We start from the raw sequence: 20,677 nt of genomic DNA on the forward strand, positions 1-20,677 counted from the left end.
CCCTGCTTCCTCTGGACAACCTCATTCGTAAGCATGGCATTAGTTTCTACTGTTATGCTGATGACACATAGTTATATGTTTAAGCAAAGCCAGATTAGAAACATCAGTAGAAAAAAGGTCAGCAGCTTAATGAGGTTGAATGTGTAAAGGACATCACACACTGGATGCTAATTAACTTCCTTCTGCTTAATTCTGAGAAGACAGAAGTACTGGTACTAGGACCTCATGCAGCAGTAAAAGAGCTTGGTGTGTCTTTCATTTGACGCTTGCGTAAATAATATTACTACAATAGAATTTTTTTTATCTCAAAAATATTGCCAGGATAAGAAATGTAATGTCACTACACAACAAAAAACAAGGATAGTGGCGTATCCAAGCACATTTCTGTAAAGTTGGATGGAGTATGCTGCAGCTGGAGTCAGTGCTTCAAGAGCCACCACGTACAGACATATCCAGCTACAACTGTCACCTACCTCGTGTCAAGACAACGTCAAAGGCGTCTTACCTACTGTAGGCGAAGGACGAAAAGGACTGGACTGTTGCTCAGTCTTCGTTTCAGATGAAAGTGATTTTGCATGACATTTGGAAATCAAGGTCCCAAAAGTCTGGAGGAAGAGAGGAGAGATAAAGGCATACTCAGTGGTGGTTTGGGGATGCCATGTCATCTGCTGGTGTTGGTCCACTGTGTTTAACCCAGAGGCTTTAGAGCACTTTATACTTCCCTCTGCTGACCAGCTTTATGGAGATGCTGATTTCATTTTCCACCAGGACTTGGCACTCTGCCCACACTGCTAAAAGAACCAATACCTGGTTTAAGGCCTATGGTATTCCTGTGCTTGATTGGCCAGCAAACCTAAAACCCATAGAGAATCTACGCGAGACACCAGACCAACAACACAGGAGAGCTGAGGGCTGCTACTGTATCAGAGCAACCTGGGCTTCCATAACACCTCAGCAGTGCCACAGACTGAGCATGCAAACGCAACCCCACCAAGTATTTAAGTGCTGAACGTGTTTTTACTTTTTTTGATTGGTTTTACGTTATATTTAAAAATTTTATGAGTCACTGAATTTTATTAGTTCATTAGCTGTAATCCATAAGCATTAAAATTAAAGGAAATAAACACTTGAAATGTATCGTTCTGCATGTAATGAATCTATTAATATGAGTCTCACCTTTTGAACTGAATTACTGAAATAAATCAAGTTTTCTGATTATATTCTAATTTATTGAGATGCATATTGAAATGCACCTGTATATAAACATATACAGTATATATATATATATATACACACAGTGGGGTAAAAAAGTATTTAGTCAGCCACCAATTGCGGTAGGTATACCTCGACTATGAGAGACGAAATAAGAAAAAAATCCAGAAAATCACATAAAGAATTTATTTGCAAATTATGGTGAAAAATAAGTATTTTGTCAATAACAAAATTTCATCTCAATACTTTGTTATATACCCTTTGTTGGCACTGACAGAGATCCAGATTTCCGAATTTCTTTTTCTTATTTTGTCTCTCATAGTTGAGGTATACCTATGATGAAAGGCTTCTCTCACCTTTTTAAGTGGGAGAACTTGCACAATTGGTGGCTGACTAAATACTTCTTTACCCCACTGTGTGTACGCACACACACGTTATAATATTTTTCTGTTTTCTTCATTATGCTGAGATTTCTACAATTTTTATTCATTTATTTATTGTTAATATACCATAAAAAATAACACACGCTTTCGAAATAGATTACACAAGTCTATACATATTTTTAAATACCATATTTAAATAAAAGAATCACTGAGTCATAATGAACTGTATTAACTTTAATAAAGAAACTACATTTATTAAAATGTCCATATCTCTTTAATTATGTATCTGTAGATCTGTTCATCAGCTCCTCTGAATAATAGCATGTGGCGTACCTTCCTCTCGAGTCTGTAATGAGATCCTGCTCAAACATTGTTAGTGTTATCCACTCCTTTACCTGCTGGGTGACGTCATAATCCTTATAAAACTCTCTCTCTCTCTCTCTCTCTCTCAGGCCACTCTTCATCTCTCTTTCTCTGTCTCTCTCTCAATTAATTACAAAAATAATTAAATTGCAATAACTATATTAATATATATATATATATATATAGCATACCGTTACAACTTCCTGAACCCTAGTATAAACTAGCATGGACTTTAAAAATCTGTTAAACATTCATCTGACTTTCTCATTCACCAAATCCTCATGTAGTGTTTTCAGCCGATGTTTAAACCTACATCACTTCAGTTTTCTTCTTTAAGTAAGATCCACACACACACACACACACACACACACAGCAAAGGATTAAAAAAAATAATAAAATCGTTTTTCCGGATTAGCACATTGTTCCTTGCTAGCATCGTAGCTTCAGTGCAAAACTAAAGAAGCAAATTTTAGACAATAATAATAATAATAATAATAACAAGAACAGGAGTGGACAAATCAGCAGTCCAGATACTCGGGACAAGCAGAGGGTGCATCTGGGGTTACATCTTTACAAAAACACTTTTTATATAAACGGAATTTTACACCACAGTGTAAAAGGTGTGATGAAGCAGAGTTATTAATATCACTCTGACGCTAATTATTTTCCTCTAACAGAACGTCCCCCAGTGTTTTATTCCACACAGCAACTAAAAAACAAGTACAATTACTTTCACTCTGAATGAGTTTCTGCTGGAGCTCCGCTCAATGCAAAGAAGCGTCCTCAACATTCTGTTCTACAGACTTAGCATTAGCGCATTAGCTCTGACTCCCACACGGCGCTCACACTGGAGACTCCTTTACTGAAAACTTATAGAAGATCCTCCTTTTTAGTTTTTACATTTATTTATTATATTTTTATATTTCTGTCTGGTTTGTTTGTTTTAGTTTTTGTAATTATTATTATATTTCATGTAATTTTTTTAGATACGTCTGTACAGCACTTTGTACAATAAAAGTTCCAGAAATTAATCAACGCCTTCTGGCCAATCAGGACACAGAATATAACACTGTGTATTAACAGATGCTGTTTCCTTCATAACTACTTTCTCTCTCTCTCTCTCTCTCTCTCTCACACACACACACACACACAGCTTATCACAGGGTACTCTGGGCACAAGGATGCCAATCCATTCCCGGGCAAACAATCACTAACACACTTACACATTATGGGCAAATTAGAAACTAATTTTAGCCTAATGTGCATGTCTTTGGGCTGTGGGAGGAACCCCCTCAAGCACGGGGAGAACATGCCACCTCCCCACACAGACCCGAGGCGGGAATCCAGACCTTGACTCTGGAGGTGCAAGGCGACCACGCTAAACTCAGAACTAGTCGTGTTTTTCTTGTTTGGTCCATACCTTCTCCAAGACTAATTTATCACCTCCTGACCCTGACCCTGTGACCCTGACTGTGACCCTTGCTACATGACGCTCTTCCTCTGACCACTGAATCTTATCAGCTTGCCTCACTCTGTCTTACTTCCTTTGCTCCTGTCCCTGGAACTACTCCTTCATTTTTCTTCGTGTGTATTAATTATCCAATTAGCGAGTCATACTTACATTAGCGTAAATGTATTTACACTCTGTAGACCTTTATGCTTTCCCTCGCCTGCCCCAAATGCTAATGAACATATGATTTGTCCACTCCTGCATAAAAAAACACTTTTCTGACAAAAACATCAGTGACACGTTAAAAAGGTCCAAAATGAACCGTCCCCTGAACGCTCCTCCACGAGATCCACATCTCTGCCTCCAATCGACTGTTTCAGCTTTACACCTAAAGTAAATGATGATGATGATGATGGTGATGAAGTCCTCCTTAGAAAAATATCACTAGATTGTGAAATGTTATTCAATGTCCTCCACAGCTTCAGCTTCAGTCTTGTTTCAGACTCCTGTTATGCAGCAGCTGTGGCGTCTCTTTCTTCGATCGTCTCCTGCATTTCGGGGTCACTCGGGGGGCCTGAAGCACCCCAACACCTCCCCCAGAGAGGTGAGCATTCTGGGCCGCAGAGCTGAAGATCTCCCCCGCGTCCTGGTCTGGCTCTCTGAGCCGCCAAGTCAGCTGATCTGAAATGAAAGCGAACACAGAAAGAGAGAACACAATCCAGGTTGAAATCACATGATCAGTCTTGTGTCTCCGTTCAATGCAAGGTTTAATCAATAGATTGTAAAATAAAGCCGAGTGCTGGATCAAGTGCTATTCTCTGTGCCGCCGAATAATGAGTCTGGAAGCCGGTGTTTCTAATTAAACCACTGATTAATGTCATTGTTACACCAGCGCTGATCATGTGACGCAGTGACGCAGCAGACAGAGTATGACCTTGGTAACCTGGTGATGAAGCCATCAGATGTTTAATTCGTCCGTTCCTGAAATAACTTGTGTTTAAGCCACAGCAGCTTGTCAGAGCTGCTCAATATTAACCGTCCCCGCAGTGGTCGCCCCTCGGCCCTGAGCGAGATAATCTCCCTGCCGGTGACGGAGGGACTGGAGCACGTAATACCCTCTGGTTTCCACGGCGATAGAAAAGGCGAGCGACCTTGAGAGCAGCAGCGCCAGAGATAAAAATCCAGACGGGGATTTAGTGAGAACCAGATCAGCCCGAGATCAAGCAAGAGTTTATTTTTACTTCTTAAATACGAAACGCAGAACGAGCCATAATTTTGCCAGAATGCAGGAAGTGAAGTGAGCAGGGTGTATTAAAGGAGGAACACAATGCAGCATTAACAAAATCTTTAAAAATTAACAAAAACAAATGACGTTACTGAAAATGGACGTATTGGAAAATTATTTTCAAACTAAATATGTTTCAATATATAATTTATATTTAAACATTATGTGTGACCAGGTGAAACAGCACTTTAGCATGTCTCCCGTGTTTGACGTCAGAGTGTGATGTATAACACACTCTGATAACCTCTGATAACAATCGACGAATAGCCGACATGGCTTTACAGTCAGAGTTTATCGCCACCTGCTGGTTCAGCATGCTGAGACGGTGTGTTTTTCTGGACCAGCGATTTACTAATTGGACAAGGCAGGGGCACTGCATGAATGCGGATATCCTAGCACAACCGCACTTCATGTTGGATAAACTTTAACCGGTGAATTTTCAAGTCAAAAAACGACTTAGTGTGGAGTGTACGACTTAAGATGAAAACCAACTCAAGACCAACAATATTCACGTCTAGTAATTTTACAAGCAAACAGACTCTCAGTTAACTTGGCTAAGGAGTGAAGGAAGTGTCGGCGGCACTTGAATCTAAACCCTGTACGAACACAGAGTTTATCAGTAATAGAAGTGTGTATAAAGCCAAAATGAAAAAATGACACTCGTTCCTGAGAGTGTTAAAGGTGAGCCCTATTATCTATTTTATCTCAACTGGTCTATATGTATATGAACACCAGGCAAATATAAGTGCCCCCTTAAAGCTCAGGACATTTTAGCCATTATTTGTTTTGCTGTTTTTTTTTTATACACGTATACTGTATAGGGCTCAGGATTGTGTAGTATAAAGTGACATATCCTTTTTTTCAGAACAAAATAGGCAGAATAATGAACTAAATTTTAGTTCTGTTTAACCAACTTCCCCAAACACGACACAAAAAATTTGAAACTGGGTCACAAAGACAAAGAAATAGCACAGATACACACAACCACATGTTTCTATGGTTGCTTTCTTTTGTTTCCATGACCAAATAATAATAATAATAATAATAATAATAATAATAATAATAATATGTCATTTTGTGAGTTCTATATTTTTGCAACTTTATTCTAATATTCTGGTCGTTTAAAAATTTACTCTTTATAAAAGTAACAATAACTTTTGTTCTGCAGTACCTGACATATTCAAAAACCCAAATAGACAGTTTAAAGCTAGTGCGTCTATTAATACACACCATAAAGGCTTCTATATAAGCACATTTAATGTATATATATTTTTATTGTTACTGACCTATGCTGAGTTGCCGGCACATATTGTATTGCAAAATATCACTTGATCCAGCACATCTTACAGTGTAACATTTGGTAGGAAACCACTGCAGGTGCTGTTGCAGAAAAGACGACCGGACTTGGCCCAAGTAATATTATTTCTGATTATATTGTGCTTTAATATTTGAACATAGCTGCTAAATGGAGGTAAAGTCGGAATGTAACGTATACAATGTAAGTGATTGCAAGCAGCTGGGATTTGAAATATTTGTCAAACTAGTTAGCATTTTAAATGTAAGAATATACCATGAAATTTCAGAAATTTTGGTTGAAGCTTAACGTAAAGTTTTCCTAAAAAGCTAAACATATTAAAAAAGTTTTTTAAGGCAATTTCATTTTGCCAATCCCTCACACTATCACTATTTGATGAAAAACACAGCGTGTGTTGGGGTACATGTATTTATACCAACTCACAGGAGACAATGTAGTTAGCGCGCTACGTGTGATAAGATCCTGGTTAGGAGCGTGGTGCGATCTGAACGTACGTAGTAATAACTCGGTTCGATCCAGTCAGACCTGGTGAGCATGTGATCATGTGTATGATAGGAGACAAGTGACAACATGATAAACGTATCGAGAGGTACTGACAGGCATGCGGCTAGAAAGTAGAGTGAACTTGATGAGTACACATTGTTGCATTTTGATCCTGTTCCCTTTGCGTTCATGGTCTTCGTCAGGGTGACCTCATATAATAAAATATATGCCTTTAAATGCACTGATTGTCCATATTAGTGAAACAATTAAGTAAGTTATTATCCTATATAACTTTTTTACAAACGTCTCCATTCAGACAGTGTTTAGGAAAGCAGGGGGAGTTTGTATGGAGTCTTTCGGGACGTTCTGTACAACAGATATAGACGGAGATATTTTAAGACTGTTCCATATAAACCCATTTTAAGCACCGTTAGTAATATTTTAATAAACTCCAGGAAAACAGGACCCTGGTCACCTTGGCATCCTGAGTGTAATGGTGATGCAACGGCGCGACTCCGTTCCTTTCCTCCTCCTCCAGTTGCTTGTGCGATTCCCTCCTCTCGTGGCCGCTCGTCTCGTTCTCCCAGCGAGCGAAGCCTTTGTTTTTAGAGTTCTTGCGATGTGGCCTGTACCTCATCTTGGGGAAAGTGTGCGATCCGGAGCCGGACTCGCTCCAGGCGTTCTCGGGCCACAGAGGATCGGTCTGAGTGGCCTGACTCGTCGTGGCTCTCTGGAAGCGAACGGAGATCCTCTGAGCAGAACCCGTCATCAGAGTGATGGATTTGGGTTCTAAATGAGAACCGGAAGGCGAGACGGCGGGAAACTCAAACACCTCGTCTTCATCTGGAGAAGAAATTTGATGGAATCAGAAGGCAGGTTCGTGTCAAGAGACGGTCATGTTTTTAATTCGATGCATTTGTTTAATGTTTGTTTGTGTGTTTGTTTGTTGAATTGACCTTAAAGACGCACGGTGTGTGGTAACGGTGTACCTTTAGAGGTGGGCAGCGTGGGGCTGCTGGGTAACGAGCTGTGCGCTCCGGGGGAGACGCTGCAGAGAGAGGTGGAGCGCGGAAGTCTCCGACACGCTAACACCAACAACTCACGACACTGTTTATGACAATTAACTCCACAATCTGCAAGAAAACACAGGTCGGTATTTTTCTGTTACAGCATGACCCTGACTGTTTTCTTCCTCTTACATCACAGCAGGTTCATTCCTGTTGTCACGTACATTATAGCAGCTATAAACACTCATTCCCTCACCAGTCTCTCTTTATTCTCTCTTTAAGTTAATACGAGAAAAATGTTACTGAGAAACCAGAAAGCAGCGTAAACTCCTCCGCCCTGAAGACGTGGGAAACCTACAGTACAGTATAGGTACAGCTTTACCCGACACTGGAGACTCCTTCCTTACAAATGTTACACAAACAATTCCCTGTGAATGAGCTGTCGCTATAGAAACGCTATCAAGAGCAATAATATAAACCTGCACTATTGTCAGAGCTGCAGTTATAGAAGATTAATCAACACCTTCTGACCAATCAGAGTGCAGGACTCAGCATTAGTGTTGCGTAATGATGCACTCACGAGGGCGTTACTTTACGAGTAACATATTCATGGCTGGAGGCAAAAATATCTAATTTTCTATCTAATCTATCTAATATTTATCTATTTCATGGTATAAGATTATTTGAAAACAAGTTTAAGATAATTCAGTTATTTGGATTCTTTACATCTTCTAGTTGCCCATTATGCCATTTTCTGCATTGTGCATGCACACTGGGTTCAACACATTTATAATAAGACATTTTAATAGTATAAGAAAAAGTGAATTTATTTGAATAATGAATGGCTGGAAAAAAAGAAATGAAGCATACCTTTGCACTTGTAGCCCTGTTTAATAATCCCCCAGAGCTGAGAAAAACAAGAACATGCACAGAGAGAGAGAGAGAGAGAGAGAGAGAGAGAGAGAAAGATGCTTTAATTTTAAACCTCATACTGTCTTCCCTTTGATTATGTATCTATTAAAAAAAAAGTCTGTTTATATTCTCTTGTAGAATAAAATCAGTGCCAGAAGCTCGGTTTAGCCGGCAGTGTGTAATAACAAGTAGGTCTGATATCTGGCTGCGGCTGGAATCTAATCGTCTGGTGGTTTATCACTATTCCATTCGTAAATGTGTAGAGTTGTGTGTGCGTGTGTATTTGTGTGTGTGTGTGTGTGTGTGTGTGTGTGTTGTGTGTGGCGGAAACAAAGCCAATGCTTCATTAATAAAAACACTGTTATCATTCTATTTGGTAGAACATGCCTCTGAAATTCCTGACAGTGAAAACGAGTGTAATGTAGAGCACATTCCATAAGATAAAGTGATGCTTACAAATCCAGCGCAGTGCTCACAGAAGGTGGGCCTCAGGTACGTCATCTCCTGGAAGTTATGGATGAAGCCCGGCCCCATTTTACACTGAAGTACAGGATTAGCACGCAGGAAATACGCCATCATCTCATCCTTACTGATCAACCCGTCTCTACACACACACACACACACACAGACAGGGGAAGAGCGAGAGAGAGTAATAGAGCGAGATAGAGATTGGCAGAGAGAACAAGACAGCAGACAGAAAAACAGAGACATAAAAAGATCGAGACAAACAGAGATTTGTAAGAAAGTACGAAAGACAGAGAAAGTGTGATGGACAAAGAGTAGGCAGAAAGAGTGAGACAAACAAAAAGACAGATAGACAGAGAAAGGTCAAGAGAGTGAGACAGACAAATACAGAGACAGGTGGAAAAAGTTAGACACAAAGAGAGACAGAGCGACAGATAAACAGACAGACACACAGAGAGACAGACAGATACACGGCCAGACAGATACACAGAGAGGTTTTTATCAGAACGGGTTCAGATTTCACATTTTACTTTTTCAGTACATGTCTCAATCATTAAAAAACACTGATAACCACCACGTAATGCACCGTGGTGTAGTCTAATAATAACTCTAATAATAACTCTAATAATAACTAAAAATCTGGACTAGAATAAAGTGTATAAAGGGAGAAAACAGTGTTGTTGCTGCAGGTGTGTGTTGAGGGCTTGTGTGTGTGTGTTCCGCATTCGGGACTCACTGGTCTTTATCCAGCACACAGAAAGAATCCAGGAAGGGAAAATTAGCCGCTATGCTCTCGAAGTCCTCCTGTGAAATGTAGCCATCATGATCGTGATCGTAGTTACGGAACACAGACTGTACAGGGGAGAAACACCAGACCTCACACTTCACCACATGTCATTTCAGGAGGAAGCATCGCTAAATAATCACCAATTTTACAAAAAAAAAAAAAAAAAAAAAAGAGAAGAAGAGTTACAAGAGATAAAAGAGCCTCTTACATCCACCACTTTGCGGATGTGTTTGTTGATGACAGAAGGATCAGGTTTCGTCGTCACTCCTGCAGCCCAGTCCAGAGGAGCGTGAGTTTTATTCGGCGTCGTTGGAGATGTAGGCTTTAGATAATAAATCAGATAAAACAAAGTGTTTAGAGGAAAGTCTGAACTCCTACCTAAATACATTTTGAACCCCAGTGGACATTCCACATGAGCAACAAAGTTCAATTGGAAATTCCAGAATATAAAGTCGACAAACTCAAATCTACCCTAAATATCAAACATCCTATTTAAACTTCAAAATCAAGTTAAAATTCAGTTTACAAATCAAGTTTCTAATAAATACTAAAAAATAAACTAGAACTTGAGTTTTAAAAACTACATTTAAAACTTCAAATTACAATTTAAACTACACTTTACATTTCGAAATAAATTCCAAACATTAATTTAAATATTAAACTACATGTTAAATCGCAATTCCAAATACAATCGTAAATGCAATTTTAAATATCAAACTCCTGCTTAAATTTCAACGTACAAATTTAAATTCCGAAATTCTATTTAAATTCCAAATTGTAAATAAAAATTACATTTCAATTTTACATTTCAAGCTCCAAACTTTTTAAACTTAAAATTTGAAACATTCATTTTTAATTTCCATTTTATTTTGCACAGGGGAAGTCTGACTGTTTAAAAAAATATATTTTACCATTTTTTTAATTTGAAATAAAATGTAAAACAGAGCCCAAAAATTGAAGTTAGTGGACTTTGAAGACTCTTTAGTAACTTAAAACTTAATGAAAACATTTGTACTGTTTGTAATTATTTTCTCACTATTCTAACTGTATCCTTTTCCAATTTAATCCTGTGTGTGTGTGTGTGTGTGTGTGTGCTCACCACGGATTTGGTGTTTCGTGGCTCTCGTAGTAAAGACAGCTCATAAATTTCGTCTTCAGTGTAGTAGAGATCTAGTGAAAGCTATAAATAAAGATAAAAAGGTCAAAAATCACCTTAAAATTATATTAATAGCAAATACTAGTTATATTTAAATAATTACTCTGGGTTTTTATGTTTTTTTATTTACACAGGGACTGACTGCACTCAGACCAAGGGACCCTACAGTAAGTGACCTACAGCCAGCAGGTAGATGAGGTCCATGTTGGGCTCGACGTGAGCCGCTGAGCTCTGTAACGCCATCAGCTCTTTAAAGGTGATGTAAAGATGCTGCATTTTCACCAGGTTGAGTTTGCTCTGGTCAATCCAGTCAGGAAAAATCACATGCACAGCGATCAGGTCCTTCAGGTGCACACCCAGGATGGGGATCTTAAACCCCTCGCACTCGCTGTAGGCTTTACGGTAGGCATTGTAGTTCCCCTTTGACGACACCAGATCTGTCATCTCACTCCAGATCTGCTCCAGAGAAAAAGAAAAGCTGAAGCGACTAATACTAATCAGGTCTAAATGAATAAAATCATTAGAGGTCAATCTTTCCGAACTGCAGTTTAAATTTTAAACATTCTACGACCAAACCAACTCCCCAAAAAACTTTCTGCTGTGATTAAAATGATAAATAGGCAAATAGTCAAAGCTTATAAATGTCAAATTTCATTATACAATTTAAACTATATTTTATGTAGAATTGTATTGTCTAATTTCATTTCAAACACTTTCTACTCTAATTTATGTTACAAATTCTACAATCTGTGCTAAACAATAAAAAAGAGAGAAAAAGTGCCAAACCACTAATTAAAATACAACTCCAATTTAAATTCCAAATTGCTAATTTTCCAAGATAAATTGAAAAATTTTCAAATAAAATTAAATTTCCACTTTTCAGTTTTAATTTTGAACCGCCATTTGAAAGACAATTCCAAATTTCAGTTTACATCTAAAATAAATGCCAAACTTCAACTGAAATTCTAAATGATAATTTTTATTGCAAAATTTAAATAGCAACTTCAATCACCAAACTAAGAGCTACAAATTAAACTCCCAACTCTAATTCCAGTACTTAATTCCAATTTAAATGGTTAATGTTTTTTATTTAAAGTATTTCTAACTTTAAACTCCATTAATGATATGATATCAATTTCCAGTTAAAAAACTAAACATTTTGCATATTCAAATATTTAAAATAAATATATGCCAAACTCAAATAAAAAATCTAATCTGTAATTTTAATTAAGTTCCTAATAAAAAAGTTTTAATTTAAATTTTTTCATTTAAGTCCATTTTAAATTTTAAACTCTTATTAGGGTTTTATATATAATTTTTATGATCTATAGCTGTATACAGCTGTATAGCTGTATATTTTTAGGAAGAATTGCCGTCAGCCAATCAAAAATTAAGCAAACTAAAAAAATTATATTAATGTTATTATTGTTGTTATTATTATTACCTTGGTGACATCAGCGCTGAGGTGTGCATGAGTTTCTTTCAGGCGTGAGATGGAGCTGTGACTCAAACCCCCAACCACCGCCATAAGTGTGTTGAAGTTCTGCAAGTGGAGAAGTTTCTGTGTGTGTAAGAGATAGAAAGTGAGAGTGAGTAAAAACTTGTCTTGCTCATAAATGCCCATCTGTCTCATTTAGACAAGCCCGTCTGTCTCACTCAGACATGTCCATCTGTCTCACTCAGACATGCCTGTCAGTCTCACTCAGACCCGCCCATCTGTCTCACTCAGACCCGCCCATCTGTCTCACTCAGACCCGCCCATCTGTTTTACTCAGACCCGCCCATCTGTTTTACTCAGACCCGCCCATCTGTCTCACTCAGACCCGCCCATCTGTTTTACTCAGACCCGCCCATCTATCCCACTCAGACACACCTGTCTGTCTCATTCAGCCACGCCCATCTATTTAGCTTGTACACGATGATGTAATTGTCTGTATGCTCGTCTTCCTGATTTGACGTCAGCTTTGTTTATGAGTATATTTTGTGCAATAGTGGACGTACGTACAGTAAACTAGTGTGTACTGGACTTTTTACATGTGTGTACATACGCACAGTTACTCACATATTATGTTAATGAATAGAGGTGCCAGAACGTACTACTAAGCTCTCTGTTGCTACATACTGTACAAAACTCCGATGACACAGATCCCTCAGACAGAGACGGCGGTTTCAGACTTCTACAAAGCGCAATGGGGACGTTTTCATATAGAAAAAGATATTTTTTAAAACGTAGGTCGTGTGGATAGAATTACTTTTAAAAACAAAGAAGAAAAATCTCCGTTTTTAAAAATACCCGGGTACGTGTGGACATGGCCTCAGACATACTGGTCTGTTCTCAACTTTTCTTCTTCCAGTTGTTCTTTTTCCTGTCTAACTTTTCTCTAGCTACTATTTTTTATTTTTCCTTCCTTCAACCATCTAACATAAACTCATTTTCTTCTCTTCTTTCTTTCTTTTGTTGTGCATGATTTTATCTTTCCTTTTTTTTCATCGGTACAATCCAGCTGTTTCTTCATGCCAGGAAGAGACACAGAGGAAGAAAGACAGAGACCAAGACGGAAACGGAGCAGGAAGAAATACAGATGTAAAAAAACAGATTGGCAAAAAGCGAGAAATAGTGGTACAGAACGGAAGAGAAGTTCTAAAAAGTTAAATGAAAAACAAGGAAAGATTTAGAGAGGAACAAAGCAAAGACAAGACACCTCCACAGCCCCCATGTAAAACATTTCCCACAATGCACCAGGATGAGCCATTTAGTGCCCTCGAAAAACAAAGAGAAGTCCTCCCTCGCTCGCCTTTGTTTTTGTGCCTGAAACATCAGTGTGGTGTTAATGCTAATGCTAATGCACTTCACGCACTGTGCTGTAATTGCTCTGAGTGACTAACGCTGCTTTGTTCGATTAAAAAAAAAGCCCAGAGCGCTGAAGAGCTCGTCACTCGTCTGAACACGAACAGCTTTTATTGAGCAGGCCGCTGAATGTGAGCGCGTTACATCCTCATCGCTCACCTACGCTCACCGTCCCGCTCTACTCCTCATCAGCACCATTAGCATATCCGTCATTAGCATATCCGTCATTAGCATATCCATCATTAGAATATCAAAGACGCAGCAAAATGTCAGTGTCCTCCATCTGAGTGCTTCACATCTCAGCAAACTCCCACAGATCTCCACTTTTATTACTGATACACTGTTACACCATAATCTTCTTCTTCTTCTTCTGTATTTTCCATACTAATGAAACGTTATCCTTTTAAAGGTGTGAGTTTTCAGGATAAACTGTGACTCTCTCTCCTTGACAAGTAACGATGTCTTAACGACCAGCACGGCCGTATTCTTCTAGGCTTTCTTTTGAGTCAGTTGTGTTTTCTTTACGTCTATCCTTTTATGTTCTTTTTATCATTCTGTCCAGTGTGTAAATGAATATTTGTGTTTGTATGTGTATGCGAATATGTGTGTGCATGTGTGAATATGTGTGTGTGTGTGTGTGTGTGTGTGTGTGTGCATGTGTGAATATAGGTGCGTGTGTGTGTGTGTGTGTGTGTGTGTGTGCATGTGTGAATATAGGTGCGTGTGTGTGTGTGTGTGTGTGTGTGTGTGTGTACCTGGGCCACATGGATGAACTTGCTGATGACGTCGGCTCTGTGCTGTGGTGTGAGTTTACTGAGGACCATCAGCTGAACCCACTGGGACACGCCATTAAACAGAGCGATAGAACGTTCCAGTGTAGGGTTCTCCATCACACTGTTATTCACCACATAGCTTTGATAGTCTGGGAACTGACACACACACACACACACACATATATATGTTTTCTAGGAAAATGTCCTTGTTATCTCTTGGTTTTCCTAGAGGTGTGCTGGATAAAGTTGTGCTTGATCAGTGGAAAGTCTGTATCAGAGCTGATAAATAACACCTGCGGTCTCCATGAGTGGAAAATACAAACACAACTTACAATTATTAGCATTACGATGATTATTATTATTATTATTATCCCTCAAGGCCGGGTGCGTTTACTTTTGGTGTAATGGATTAGGTTTGACTAATAGTACAGGCGCTACTATAAAACAATGACAACACACACACACACACAGACACACAGACACACACACACAGGTGCATGTTCTCCCAGGTGAAGTGAGTGTATTTATTTTTCCTGTCGGACTCACTGATATCCTGCGGATGGATTTGTACTCCAGGAAGGTGAGGTGCTCGGCCAGCTCCATGGGCTCCAGGTGATCGAACAGCAGCGACGCTTTGCCTTTCTTCACCTGCTTCTTCCTCTGTGTCAACTTCCTCATCCAGTCGTATGATGGGCTGTGCGTGTGTGTGTTTAGAAGATTAGTTACTTCCATTTAAAACTGTATAATGGCGTTAGTTTTTTTTTTAAACAATAAATAGCATTAGCACTAAATCTAACTTATTAATAAAGGCTTCCTAACATCACATCTGCTTCCTTGGTTAAGGCCTAAATGTACCATACAGGACCAGAGCACTGCAAATGTAACTCACCGTATACCTACACTACTGTATACTGTATGGCCAAAAGTATTTGCACCCTGTTTAACACACCCATATGGGACCATTCCAAAATCATGGGTGTACAGTATGGGAAGTATGGCATCCTAAGGATAAAAGTATCCGGCAATATAGAGCACTAGAAATATAGAACCCAGGCAATGTAGGGCACTGGAAATAGAAACCCATACAAATGGAGGGCACTGAGGGCATTGAACACTGGGAATGTAGCAAACTGGACATATAAAACCCTGGAAATGTATGGTACTTGAAATATGGAATCCTGGCGAGTGGAGCACGGGAAATATGGGATCATGGCAGTGTAGAGCACAGGAAATATGGAACCCTAGAGGAATAGGGCTGTGAGAATGTCTGGAACAAGAAATATAGATCCATGGAAATATGGAATTTTAGCTCTGGGAATGTAAAACACTGGAAGTATAGAACCCTGGCAGTGTAGGTCACTAGATATATGGAAGCCTAAGAAAATAGGGTTCTGGAAATATTGAACACTGCAAATATGGGACCACTGGAGTGGGGGAAGTGTGTGTTGTTTGTAAAGGATGTGTCAAAAATTCCACTTAGAGATTGATAAAGTACTTTATTGATCTATTCTAAGAATATACGTATATTATGCTGTGATTATACGACCAGATATATTGCAGGACATATTGCTACTGTAGATTCCCATATTGGTAGGTCCCCCAAACCCTGTGTATAGAGGGCTCTGAGAATGAAATAGCCTATAAACAGAGTACTTGGGGAAAATAGGGTGCTGGCAATATAGGGCCCTAGAAACAGCAAGCCCTGCTTTAATATAAGGCACTGAGAATTTCGACCCTGGACATTTAGCTATTTGTGAATACAGCATTTGTGAATACTCTGGGACCATGGGAGTTAGAGAACTCTTAAAATGTAGATCATTTAAAACAGTCAGTTCTCAGAACAGGTACTTAGGTAATATGTTGACATTATGAAGTAAAATGATTAGGGACCCAGGTGGTTAAGTGCTCTAGACATGATCACAGAACTCGTTTAGGAGAGTAGCGAGCACATCAGATGCTGCATTCGGAATCTACTAAAGGGCAAAATCTGCATTTGTACGAAATTAACATCAATCAGAACAGCATTAATCAACATCAGAGCCATCTCTTAATCTGTACAGGTCAACCATGACTAATTTATTACACTTAGATCTAACAGTGTGCTAATGGATACAGAGCGAGGCTGAGGAGTGTGTGTATACTCACATGGTGGAGATATCAAGCAGTCGGAGGTGTTGGTCACAGCCCAGCTGCGCCGCTACGTCTCTAAACTCCTCCGTCAGTCGGATCAGACCCAGATCCAGATCAAACTCAGCAGGGAACTCGACAATCCAGTACCTACACACACACACACACACACACTGATAATCACTCAAGTTTTTGTCCTTTGTAGCCTTCTTTTGCAGCTTTGCTTAATTATAACATGTTAGCTATCCGACATTAAGAAGCTAGCTAAGGTTGCTATCAAGCAATCTATCGCTATGCTAGCAATGAAAATAAAAAATAACGCTTATCATTGTGTAATTGTTTGATAACATTAAAGTCACACTTATGAGCATGTGTAAGAGTGTATATGGCCAGATTTACCTCATTAAATAGCAGATCTTTAGCCTCGTTTGCTCGCTCTCATCTCCTGTGCAGTCCCGATACGTACACCCAGTCACTAAGGAATCTTAACACACACTTGAAAACATAGTTATGTATGCTCATAATAATAATAATAATAAAAAAAAAAACACTTCAGATACTCCTTGACTTACTAGGTCGATGTATCAAACACAAACACACACATATGTAAAGGATATATGATGAGGAGTTTTCCCGCCAACTCTGTTGATGAGACGTACCATCGATGCATTAGCAGGAAAGTTCTGGGAAAGTGATTCCCATTTAGCCTTCCTTCATCGTCTACACACACACACAGACACACATACACACACAGAAAATAGTGTTATAGACACTTTAATCCCAAGAGTAAAACATGATCATGTGACTTCTCCATAGTCCTTTTTATCATTGTTTTAGCTTAATGTTAGCTAAGCTAGCACGCTTCAAACTAGCAACTACTGCCCAGAGATGTTTGCTACACATTTGCTATGCTTCATTAGCACCTGACATTATGTAGCTAGCTCAATTTTCCAGGAAGGCCTATTTTATTGACAAAGTAAAAAAAAAAAAAAAACGCTAGCTAACAGTGTAGTTAGTATTCATTTATAATACTTTTCCAAATAACTATTAATAATATTTTGTGTTCATAAACAAACAACAAATAATTTATTTATTAGCTGGATGTTGGCTAAGCTAGCGTGCTTTAAAGATTTGCTTCCCAAAAATGTTTGCTGAATGTTTGTTAGGTTTCACTAGCAACTAACATTATGTAGCTAGCTCAATTTTCCAAGTAGCATGTTAGCTAATCTAAACTATATTATTTATGAAGTCAAATAAATAAATAAATAAATAAAAAAGCCTAGCTAACTGTGTAGTTCGAGAAAACACTAGCAGAGTTAATTTTACTACTAAGCATGCAAAGTGTATAATTTTTATTTTGTGAAGCAGCAAGGTTGATTATTTCCACATTTATAAACAAACAACACATAATAATTTTTTTAGAGTATTTGTTTCATGCAACTTTTTTTTCCTGCCGCCTTATTGTGTTGATGTTCACAATCTGAATGCAAAAAAGGTGACAGAATTATATATATATATATATATATATATATATATATATATATATAATACAATACATACAATGAATGAAATTTAACCTGTCTCTGTTTCGCTGTTGTGGAGCACTCCCTAACTTAATAACTGATAATAATTCATTTCTTTGACACTCTGTAAAAGAGCTGTTGCTATGGAAACGATCATCTATCAGCACGAAGGCATTAACGTAAACCTGTTAGAGCTGCTGTTATAGAACCTTAATCAACAACTTCTCTTCTGACCAATGAGGACACAGACCTCAAATCTGAATCACTCACCAAACGCAGCGATGCAGGCATCTAACAGCAGCTCCAGCGGCGCTGCTTTCCCGAGTGTCATCGACCCCATGACCTTTAGGCCACTCTGAACTTACTGAGCTTTAATCAATCCCATCGAATCATCTTCTTCCTCCTCTTGTTCTGATGCAAGAGCCTCTCACACCCTCACAGGTTGATTAGCACTGTGGAAGGAGGAAAAAGGTCAGCTATGATATCCATCAGCAGATGTAATTTCCTCTCATCTTTTCAGTTGAGCAGGATTTGATTTTTATAAATTTATGTTTTTTAAAATCGGCTGCAAAAGGATGAGAACACGGCAGTAAATCTGTTTCTGGTCTTCATTTAGCTTCATAGTAAACAGGCTGTAAGTGTTTCTGTGTGTGTGTGTGTGTGTGTGTGTGTGTGTGACGATGTCACGCAGATGGTGTGTGATCACTCTGGCCCAATGAACTGAAAGAAATAACGATCACTTCTCCACCATGAGCAATGACTCAGAGTAATAAACATTTTACAGTTTAATAGTAATACTCATGTTACTCATGTATAATACATGATATACATGATACTTATGTATAACTCTAACCCAAACTTTTAATATTACATAATAAATATTTATTTTTATATGGTTTAAAATCATAGGAAGTGTGTGCAGTCCAGAGCTTAATCAACCTCCAGGAAATAAAAACAGGATGAACAGCTGAATTCATTAATCTGACTGAGAGACAGCCTTCTGTCTGATCCTGAGACTGTGCTGTCACACCAGAAGAAAATCATGGGGTTTGATCGGTGTAGGGGATTAGGGGGTAAGAATTTTGGGGTTTGAAGGGGTTAAGGGTAAAGTTAAACCTTGGATTACAAGCATAATTCATTCCAGAAGTGTGCTTGTATATCAAAGCACTCGTATATAAAAGAATTACCTTATAAGAAATAATGGGAACTTTGATGATTTGTTCCACAACCCAAAAAAATATTCATATAAAAATAATTAATACAAAATATAAATTGAAAATAAATTAAATTGCACTTTACCTTTAAAAAAAACTGGTGTTAGATGAAAGACAAGAGGCAGGAGGAAACATACACACACACTAACGGAATCAGTAGTAGTAATAGAGTTCTGCTCAGGGTTAAAGTAGTGCTGTGTTGGAGATGGGAGACGATTACCCACAATCCCACAGCGCACAGGAGCAAAAAAGAAGCAGGGGCAGGGGTCGATGCAGGAGCAAGGGGAAGGAGCAGGGGCAAAAAACAGAAGCTGAAGCAGGGGGGAAAAAGGAGCAGTAGAAGGAGTAAGGGTGGAGACAGGATCTTGTGCAGAAGCAAAAGAAGGGTGAAGGAGCAGGAGCAGGGTGAAGGAGCAAAAGTCAAAGTAGGAGAAAGAGCTGTGGTAGGAGCAGGAGCAGTAGTCACTCTCACAGTGAGAGAATCAAGTGGAAAAAAAATCTAAATTCTCAATAAATATTCCTATTTATTTTTGGTGAACTGATAACTTTTTGAAGTCTGATGATGTCACTTTGATCTCATGGATTCAACTTCACATACAGTAGGCTCTGTCTGTGAGACGCACCGAGACCCGCAGCACCAGAGAAGTCGAACAAATTGTGTGAAGGAAAGAGCTGAAGAGAGCACTTCAAAAAAAACAAAACATTTCTTTATCAGCTTTAAGTGTATCGCTAACCACGCACACATACACACACACACACACACACAAGTATAAAAGCCGAATTCATTAACCACACTTTATCTATAATTAAACTCCTTGGTTTCAACTGCTTGGTTTAAGAACCCTTAACTAAAAGCCTCACTAAACTCATTCACACACACACACACACACACCTGGCTTTATTGAACACACAAACATACTGTACACACACACAGACACACACAAACATGCACACACCTTGGTTTTTTGAGAACATGCGCTCTTACCCACAAACACACACACACACACACACACACACAGAGTTTAGCGTCTTGACTCACACCAGATGACCAAAAACACAACATGCCCAGATCCTCAAACTGAGCCACAGAGAGAGCAGATGACACAAAGCGGGAAGAGGAAATGAGAGAGAGAGGGAGAGAGAGAGAGAGAGACGGATAGACAGAGGTGGATAGACGGAGGATAGGATGAACAGAAATTCTGTGTGTGTTAGTAAAGAAGTGTACAAAAAGACTATGATCTGACAGTGAGATGCAAAGGCAACAGATGTGATAACTGCACACTACCTAGGGGTAGGCTGTGAATGAGTGTGTGTTCTACTCTCAATTCCTCCTGTAGTAAAGATGTGTGTGAAAGTGATTAATTTGTTTATGAT

At 38.8% G+C, this 20,677-nt stretch overlaps 1 protein-coding gene across 1 annotated transcript in view; it reads right to left on the reverse strand.

Moving 5' to 3' along the window:
- Positions 1-1,612: 1,612 nt before the first annotated feature.
- Positions 1,613-20,677, reverse strand: part of rasgrp3 (RAS guanyl releasing protein 3 (calcium and DAG-regulated)) — a 34,435-nt gene continuing 15,370 nt past the window's right edge. The window contains exons 2-17 of the mRNA XM_053509850.1: positions 18,360-18,541; positions 17,184-17,286; positions 16,966-17,028; positions 16,585-16,716; positions 14,986-15,133; positions 14,422-14,595; positions 12,263-12,379; positions 10,999-11,274; positions 10,762-10,842; positions 9,871-9,984; positions 9,612-9,727; positions 8,867-9,014; positions 8,369-8,405; positions 7,481-7,624; positions 6,967-7,334; positions 1,613-4,089 (exon numbers count right to left, since the gene is read on the reverse strand). Of these exons, the coding sequence (XP_053365825.1) occupies positions 4,081-4,089; positions 6,967-7,334; positions 7,481-7,624; positions 8,369-8,405; positions 8,867-9,014; positions 9,612-9,727; positions 9,871-9,984; positions 10,762-10,842; positions 10,999-11,274; positions 12,263-12,379; positions 14,422-14,595; positions 14,986-15,133; positions 16,585-16,716; positions 16,966-17,028; positions 17,184-17,286; positions 18,360-18,429 (2,100 nt within the window). The 5' untranslated portion in view covers positions 18,430-18,541 and the 3' untranslated portion in view covers positions 1,613-4,080. The remainder of the gene's footprint in view (positions 4,090-6,966; positions 7,335-7,480; positions 7,625-8,368; positions 8,406-8,866; positions 9,015-9,611; positions 9,728-9,870; positions 9,985-10,761; positions 10,843-10,998; positions 11,275-12,262; positions 12,380-14,421; positions 14,596-14,985; positions 15,134-16,584; positions 16,717-16,965; positions 17,029-17,183; positions 17,287-18,359; positions 18,542-20,677) is intronic.

Source organism: Clarias gariepinus, chromosome 13, assembly GCF_024256425.1.
Source record: "Clarias gariepinus isolate MV-2021 ecotype Netherlands chromosome 13, CGAR_prim_01v2, whole genome shotgun sequence".
Taxonomy (NCBI): Eukaryota; Metazoa; Chordata; class Actinopteri; order Siluriformes; family Clariidae; genus Clarias; species Clarias gariepinus.